The 8,955-nt window shown below is 41.9% G+C and overlaps 1 protein-coding gene across 1 annotated transcript; it reads right to left on the bottom strand.

The window, feature by feature from the left end:
- Positions 1-8,573, bottom strand: LOC121320041 (cysteine and glycine-rich protein 2-like). Its single transcript, XM_041258177.1, has 6 exons — positions 8,489-8,573; positions 6,189-6,307; positions 3,948-4,116; positions 2,724-2,853; positions 1,757-1,850; positions 1-286 (listed from the first exon to the last, which is right to left on the bottom strand). Exons 2-6 carry the CDS (start codon positions 6,298-6,300, stop codon positions 210-212), a joined length of 582 nt encoding a protein of 193 aa, XP_041114111.1. The 5' UTR covers positions 6,301-6,307; positions 8,489-8,573; the 3' UTR covers positions 1-209.
- Positions 8,574-8,955: the final 382 nt, after the last annotated feature.

The following is an 8,955-nucleotide window of genomic DNA, read 5'->3' as shown; positions in this document are numbered from 1 at the left end:
TTTTTGAAAATACAATTATTTATTTAATTTATTACGGTACAATGGAAAAATAAGCCATTTTATGTACATCTGTGTAAAAGGAAGAAGCAAAACACATCTGTTCGCAACAATGTAAGAAAATGGCACAAATGTTTTCACAGCAGAACATACAAAGCTGCTATTTTCATCTCCACTACGCGTGTTCCAAGAGAGCAGGGTCTGCAGCTCCTTCACTGGCTGTGGATGAGGGCTCCGGCACCCTGGCCATATCCAAATCCTTTGGGGCCGAAATTCTTAGCGTAACAAGCTGCAGAGAGAGATTTCACACTTTGACAGTCACCACAAAATGCAAAAAGATAACAACCTTCCATGAGTAATTATTTTTGAAGAACCAGTAAAATGATAGAAACCCTCCTTCTCCCGAGCACTCAGCGCCTATCACCGTGTTATGCAGTGCACCCTAGAACAGTAAATGTAGAGCTCGCACCTTAAGGAAGAGGAACAAAGAACACATTCTGAAATAAAATACTAGATTGTGTTTCAGCCTATCAAGTCTGCTACTAGAAGTAAAAAAAAAACAAAAAAAAAACAGATATATATCTTTAAATATCAGGAAAAATGTAAAATGTCCTGGGGGGGGGGGGGGGGACCACAACCTGCTTGCACCATACAGATCTCATGGTCAAGCAATTTTTGTACCACAACACATTGCACTTCCCACCCTTCGCCAAGTATTTAAAAAGGCAACAAACTGCTACAGTTTGTTTTGGGCAACAATATCTGCTTAGAGAACACACACTGCTTCTAAGTTTTACACATTGTATTTAATCTTCAGTTTATTTTTGGAAAGCATGGCCAAAGAGAAATCAGAAACAGCTCCACTTGCTTCTCCTTACCAGCTGTGGCAGATGTAAATTACTGAAGGCAAAACTATTACATTCACCATAGCAAATCCAATAAATCTTGAGGTACCTGGCCCTTTACAGAAAATAGAAGGGAAGCTGGAGAATAAGGCAAGATGCCATATTCAAGCCCTGCGGTTCATTAGTCAGAAGGATAGAGAGATACCATCCAGAGCATTGTTGGTGCGTACGCTTTTGTAAATAAAAGCCATCCAGCAAACAAAATTTCTCCTAGTACAGAAAGAAGTGTCCTTCCAGTGTCTTGTGGTTACATTGCCTTCTGTCTGTCTAGTAGACTATTAATTACACTGGAAACCTTGTTATGCTCAAAGTTAGCAGAGGAAAAAGGCAGCTCAAAAAGACCAACTGTTTTATTGTGTTTTTTTTCTTTTATATTTAGTAGTCACCATTTTTTTTTTTTTTTTATTATTTTCTCCCTAGTTACAATACCCAATTATTTAAAGTTCATCTCACCAATACCATCCCTGCAGCGACTCAGAAGTGGCGAAGATGACCACACGCTGTTCTCCTAAGCATGTGCCACCAGCCGACCGCTTCTTTACATGCTGCAGACTCTCCACCAGAGCTACAGCATCAGAGGACAACACAGCTCTGGGCAGCTTACAGGCAAGCCTGCAGGCGCCCGGTCAGACTACAGGGGTCGCTGGGGCGCGGTGAGGCGAGGACACCCTGGCTGCCACTCCACGCCACGCCACCAAATGTGCGCCACCCCCTGGTGGTTTTACTTTTTTGTAGATACAGAACCAAGCATGTCAAAAACATCTTTCACCTAATGCCGAGAGTCCAATTCCGCAGTATTTGTCCCCAGAGAGGTTTTCTATACTGTACTATAAAGCTGTGCAGAGAAAGCTCACCCTTGCAGTAGATCTCTCCCTCCTTCTCAGTCTGGGTGGTGGACTCCAAGCTCTTTCCACACTTGGCACATCTGAAGCAGTTCTTGTGCCAGGGCTGAAGGAAGAAGTTAGACACTGTAAATGTCTGCAGGGATGTAAATCTGCATGCTGGTAACAGCTCAGCAGAAGTACTAAAGCATGTTACTGGTATATGCTAGAATGACTATCCAATACAACTACTACAACATACACTGTCCAGTCCCTATATTAACATTTGAGTGGCATGAAGAGCCATTTTTTTTTTTTATATAAATATGGGGATCTTACCTTGAGTTCTCTCCTCTGACTATTAGAGCTAATAAAATGCTCCATCTTCAGAATCATGTTCCCAAATTAGCTGGACTGGCGATTCCACACAGTGGCTACAAATCACAGGATAGCCGAGCTACTCAAGGCAAGATCTAGAAAAATGATTGATTCTAATCTGATGAAACTTTGAATGCCTGTTTGTTAGGAGACTGCTGATTAACTATTTCACAGCACCCTACTGGCCTCAATGTGCTGACCGGACCCCTCTGTGGAGTGGTATTAGATTCTGACCAGACAGTTTTCCTACTACTGAAGCAGCAACAATAAAACATTTCACAGCTTTACTTCATTTGGAGAGCTGCCTTGTTGCCAAGAAGCACAGTTTATCTACTTTGGTCATCTGTGAACCAAATAATGGCTTTTGCAAGAGATTCCCCAAGAGGAACCAAAATAATGCTACTCATTTGTGTTGTTTAGACTAGTTAAAGTTTGTCTTTGTACATTCCCTTAGGCTTTAAGGTGTGTGTGTGGTTTTTTTAATATATATCTATCATTGCACACACAATTTTTTTTTTGTCAGAACATTCGAGTATTGTCTGACTTGTATTATCTGGCTCCTCAAGACAGGAAAATGTTCCCGTTAAGGATGGCCATTGCAAGCTTGCAGTTAACCTCTCACCTTTCCTGCCCCGACTATCTTCTCAGCAGCATACACAGAATCCCCACACCTGTGGCACTTCTCAGCCCCACCGAACTTCTGGGCGAACTTGGAAGTGTTGGGGTTTGTGGTCGGCTTGTGACTCTGCGCTCTGTTCCCAGACAGAGTGGAAAAACTACCAGTTAGAAATTCAAAAAGTTTAACAAAAATGACAGAAACATCGTTAGTTACCCTTGTCTTAAATTGTGTTACTGTTTTATGCTTGGGTTATGAAATGCTAAAATAAGCTGCATATCCTTTGTGAGGAGTGGCTGAAAGGTTTACATTGTACTTGACAAGCAATTAGGTTCAGCACTGTATCACAGGAGATGCCCTTGCACAAAGCAACTTTTCATAACTGCAGTAACACACAGCTGTAAGCATGTTAATAAACACACTCAAGTCAGATTTAGAATAAGATTTCTCACTCATTTACATAAAAAAAATAAACATGCACAGCACCAGGTCCCAACCTACTGTAGGAAATTTACAATTTTTTTTTTTTAAATTTAGGTCACCAATTTTTTACCCCAGTTTTCAACCCAATTTAGTATGCCCAGTTATCTGTATCCTCAGCTCACCGCTCGCAACCCCCCTGCCGACTCGGGGAACAGAGGCTGGAGCACGCGTCCTCTGAAACGTGCTCCTGCCAACCCATCATTTTTCGCACTGCGGATCCACAGCGATGCCACCAGACCTATAGCGCCGGAGGACAACACAGATCTTGCAGCTCCACTACAGAACCACAGATACCCAATCGGCCACAGGGGTCACTGATGCATGGCAAGCCAGGGATTCCCCTGCCGACCTAAGCCTTCCTCCATAGGCAGCGCTCGGCCAATTGTGCACCACCCCGTAAGAACTCCTGGTCACGGTCGGCTGTGACATAGCCTGGATTCGAACTTGTGATCTCCAGGCTATAGGGCACATCCAGCACTCCACACGGTGGGCCTTTACTGGACACACCATTTGGGAGCCCCTGGTTTAAATGAAGTTTGTTTATAACTTCATTAATAAAGAAAGCTAGCCATCCAACACTAGAGCAATGGTTCCCACTTCCTCAATTCAAAGGTGCACTGTCATTTCGTAAGCGTTTCCCCCGAACTTCAATATATTCTCTATCTTGACTAGAAAATACAAAGTTACCCAAAAATATCTATGCATGCTACTGATCAAGGCCTGTATCCACTGGATGACGGCACTTACCCCTCATGTTTGATGCCCAGTCTCTCTCCTTTGTCCATGTTGAGGGTTCCTGCTCCCTGGCCGTAGCCATAGCCCTTTGGCCCATACTTCTTCCCGTAGCAGGACTTGCAGTAAATCTCATCATCGTGAATGGCCAACGTAGTGCTGTCTAGGCATTTGCGGCAGACCACTGCAATATAAAGTAACAGTTAAGACCTATTTGAAAGCTCCTTTCTTCAGTATGTCCAGGTGCAACATGAATAATGATCCACTACTGGGGAACCAAGGGTCTCCCCTTCCAGTTCACAACCAATACCAGTGAATGTAGCCCCCGCTCCAGCATGTCTAACTTGAAGCTGGCATTTCCAGAAGGGCTGCACCTAGACAGAGCTTAACCATAGGAAAGAAAATGAACACTATTACACTAACCTGTCAAAGAGCACAGCTGTGGACAGAAGCACCCTGTTACCTAGTCTACACATACAGTTTTACCATTTCAGGTTAGTTTAAAAGAAGGAAGTATGATGGTGTATAGAACAGAGCCCACCAGAGAGTGAGCGTATATGTGTGTTTGAGACAATTCTTAACCATTAGTCTTGCTTTACTTGTTGTTCAAGCAGGGCACATGTTAACTCAGAAGAGGTCACAGAGAGGGTGTTGCTAGGAGACTGTCCCCACATTAGTTATGAATCCAGTGTTTGGATCCTCCTGACTAGTTTGTTTACTCAGTCATGTGCTACAACATTATTCCCTGAAGGTTCAAGAGGTCAGCCTGGGAGGATGTGTGAAACAAAAAAAGGAAGGCCCAACTCCAAAAGGTAAACCTCCTGCAACAGAAAGTCACCCTCTTGATGGCGCACTGGGCCAATGCACAAGCTTTACAACCAGGGGCCGCCTTGGGTCAAAAGTGACCTTGTTGCGTAACTGCCACCCAGTGGACGAAAGTGAGCTGCATACAGCAAGAGCACACATGAAGAACTGCAGTCTTAACACTGTGCATGCAGTTGTCTGGGAAACACTTTTCTATGAAGTATACATTAAGTTCTGTAAAACTATAAATATTTCTTCTCAGTAAAACAAAATATATTTTCCAATGTCCACGCTAAATCCAAAGCATGCGTGTTGCATTATAGTGCAGCCCCGACAGTTACAATGCGTTACAGTCAAGACTGTCACGGAGGTTCTTTCCTTTCCTGTCTAACAGAGAATGAATTATCCACACACCGTAAAACAGCAACATGACCAATCTGAAATGAACAGTGAAGTAGGGCTCTTCACTCCTTACACAAATGCTTTATTTAAATGTTTTTCGGCTTGCTTGTACTACTGAAATTGAGGTCAATTGATAAATACGCTTAGCCAGCTTAGTGTGCCATACACAACACCACAAGCTTGCCAACAATTAATGTTGTTATCACACACACGAGGCAAGTATCATTTTCAACAGACCAACAGCAAATGCAAAGAATTATACACCTCACTACTCTGTTATGCTCCACTAATTAAACTACAAACAAGTTAGTACTGGCGCCAGCTACATACATGCTAGTACTGGTCAGATTCTTGCTTCAAAATACTGGAGACCAAAACAAACTTAAAATACCACTACTTACAAATGTCCCCTATTCCAAACCCAAAGATCCCCGGTGCCCTTTGCAACAGAGCAGAAAACTACATATTCTCAGTTTACACCTGTACTGAACTGTGGGGGTCCTTCCATATACATCAAGGTGCTATGGTTATGCTTCCCCAAATCACAAGAAGTCAGCCTGCCAGTTTTAATTAGTTTTTCCTGTACAACCTGTTCTGATTGAGGCAGGATATCCACCGCAAACAAGACAGAAAGTCAAACCTAAAGGGATCATCTTAAAAGTGCACAGAACAGAGGCAGCAGGCAGTTTACAACAGTGACTGGGATACAGTGGTGGTGTCTGTCCTCCCCAAGTCCCAATTGGGAGTTACAGGTATCTAGAGAAACCTGGCACATTCAGTCTTTACCACAAGAAACTGATGCATCAGAGCCTGGGGATAGAAGGCACTAGCCGATATTTATATCCACTTTAAGAACTCACACTTCCATGTACACGGTGGATGTAGGTGGTGGTGGTGATTTCACAGATAGCTCTAATTTAGGTATTGCAGCTGCAATATTTCTGATCATAAAAAGTATCAATCACATTCCACAGTGGTTCCTGGTAAAACATTTGGTTTTTGGTGCAAGGTATCTTTAACCAAATGAAGACAGTCGTGACAGGTACTTACTGCACAGGAAACAGCATTTGTGAAAGCTCTTCCCATCGCACTGCACCTCCTCAGCATGGTACACATTCTGCTTGCAGGCAGTGCATTTGTTACCACCTCCCCAGACAGACATATTGACACTGTGCAAAAACAAACAAGTGTTAACAGTTAGCTGTATAAAAAACTAACAAACATGCAGCTCCAACAGGAAGTGGAGGCAATGCAGGTCTTCCTGTTCTACACCGATGTCAAAAAAAAGCCGAGGTGTAACATGACCGACCAACTCTACCCACAATGCACTTGCACCATTACAGCAAAAACAAAACTCTGGGAGCAGAGGACCTGAACTGGTTACTCAATTTAAAAAAACAAAACAAAACTTAACCCTATTTGGTTCTGATGTTTAAAGTGGCTTCAGACCTGTGCCTTCAGGTCAGAGATGGAATTGCAGCTTTGCTTAATACCACACAGCAGTAGCATTCCACGGCTCTCATTCAATAAACACAGCACTGAGGCAGGCCAGTTAAAGGCAAAGTCAAAAAGTGTGAAACTGACCACAATATGGCTGTTCCACACAATCAGCATGACTACTTAAAGCTGGTTTGGCTTTTAATTTCATTTTTTGCAAGCGAGTAAAAGGTAGCCAACTTCTCCATTTAAATCAACCACAAATGCATGAAAGTTTAGAAGGGGATATGAAACAGTTTAGACTTGTGCGCATTTCCACCCCCACCACCAAACAATTCTGGTTTCTTTTGCATCCAATTCAGGTCTGTTACTTTCTCCTCAGAAAAAACAAGTTGCAGTTGTACAGTTCACAGCAATGCCAGGCCTAATTTGAAAATGTATACTTTATTTCAGACAGCATTGCATTAAAAGCAGACTGCTGCAGAATATTAGTCTAAACACGTTAATGATGCAACTTAAAAGCCAACCCCTTTGACCCTGGGCCACTCCGAGCCAGCCCTGCACTGTGTAAACTGGAACTGCAAGTTATGCTCGATTCCCTACAAGCATGTGAAGTCTGTTGTATAATTAACCTTCTTAAATGCATATCAAGATCAGAGCAGTGCCTCCTCAATTTACATCAGAAACCAGATCAGAGACACCAGATAGCAACTTCACCGCACTGCTCTTGTCAAGACCACTTGACTGTTAAAAAAAAAATTAATAAAACGCTCACACAGAATTTCAGCTTGACCGCAACCCAGATCTACATGGCAGATGACTCCAAGTATAAAGGCTGCATTGACACACAGCAACACATTCCTCAGAGGCGTTATTATCAGACCAAACAAACCGTCGTTTTACCTCCATGCAATCTAGTTGGTCTCATTAAATATTTCACTGCAAAAAAATACAATTACCCTTTTATGGATCAAATGATTCAATATGGGGGAAAAAAATGGTCTAGAACTTTTTCCACTGATTTTATAAAGTAGTGTCATCAATACTTTAAATAAATCCACCCACGCAAAATGTGTGTTTCTTCCAGATGTCTGGTATAAAAAATTCATTAAGTATGACAATCTTTAGGGGAGGGAAGCAACAAAGAAAATGACATCACAAAGCCTTTCCCACGAAGATGACTCAATGGCCATTTCTGTGTATTTAAACAATATTGTTCTGATTAATGACACCCATCCCCACATACATTCTGTGGGCATGGGATCACTGACAATACAATGGAAACCATCTGTAAAACTCCAGGTATCTACATTTCTACACAGGTTTATTTATTGTTTCTACAGGAACCATGTGTTGCAACTCTTGATTGATGTTACATAGTCAACTATGAGTTTGTCCTTCTAAAGTTGAAGCACAATGTCTTTTACACACCCCTCCAAACACCACCCAACCCAAGACCCTGTGGTAAAGGCTTTGACAACCAAAATATTGATAAACATACCTTGCCTGGCAGTATGTTTCTGCTGTACATATTTTCTGGTTTAAGTAAGGTTTCTAACATTATACTTTCTCCAATGCAAAACATCACAATCCTGTATGTCTACAAGAACGTATACACAGGCAGTGTCCAGAGTTCAATTAGCGTTACACTGCCTCATTTATACATTCTTTATACAGATAATGGAGAGAAATACATATACTGTAGTAAAAAAAAAAAGTTACCTTACGCATTTGAAAATCATGTTTCGTTTAAATACATTGAATAAAACGGACACTGCTTACATCAATATTTATCTATCGTGCAAATTCAAAATCGAGCAACAAAGGTTATGATACGAGTACTGACAAATACTATATCCTTTTATCAAATTCTACAGCGTCCGTCCCAGATAACAGGCAAATACAATACTCACGTTCTTCGTTAACTCAGACACCGAATCCAACACTTCATATCCTACGGGATGCCTGCAAAGTCTCAGAGACGAACTCGGCACCTCATATTTGATTGGTGGAGGGGCGTGGTTAGGGATGTAGTAGTGAGTCAGAGCTATGCAATCTAGAGTGTGTAGCAATGATGTCATGCGTTCATTTAAATTAAAGACACACACACACACACACACACACACACACACACACACACACACACACACCGTCTGCAAGTTCGTTCCATGGTTATATAATTCATTCTTTGAATTGATTGAGTGTTCTATATTGTGTCTGGGACTAAGCAGCCTTCCTCGTTCCATTCAGTTCACGTGAGTGTTACCTGTTCTGCCTACTTCACCTGGTTTTTCTTTCTATAGATATATTTGTAGAAAAGGTCATGCTGTCAAATGATGTCATACTGTCACAGAATTATAATTATACAAAGAAGGCTGGT

Source organism: Polyodon spathula, chromosome 8 (genome assembly GCF_017654505.1).
Source record: "Polyodon spathula isolate WHYD16114869_AA chromosome 8, ASM1765450v1, whole genome shotgun sequence".
Lineage (NCBI taxonomy): Eukaryota > Metazoa > Chordata > Actinopteri > Acipenseriformes > Polyodontidae > Polyodon > Polyodon spathula.
Note: the sequence above shows the minus strand (reverse complement) of the source record. Positions and strands in the feature narration are given on the sequence as shown.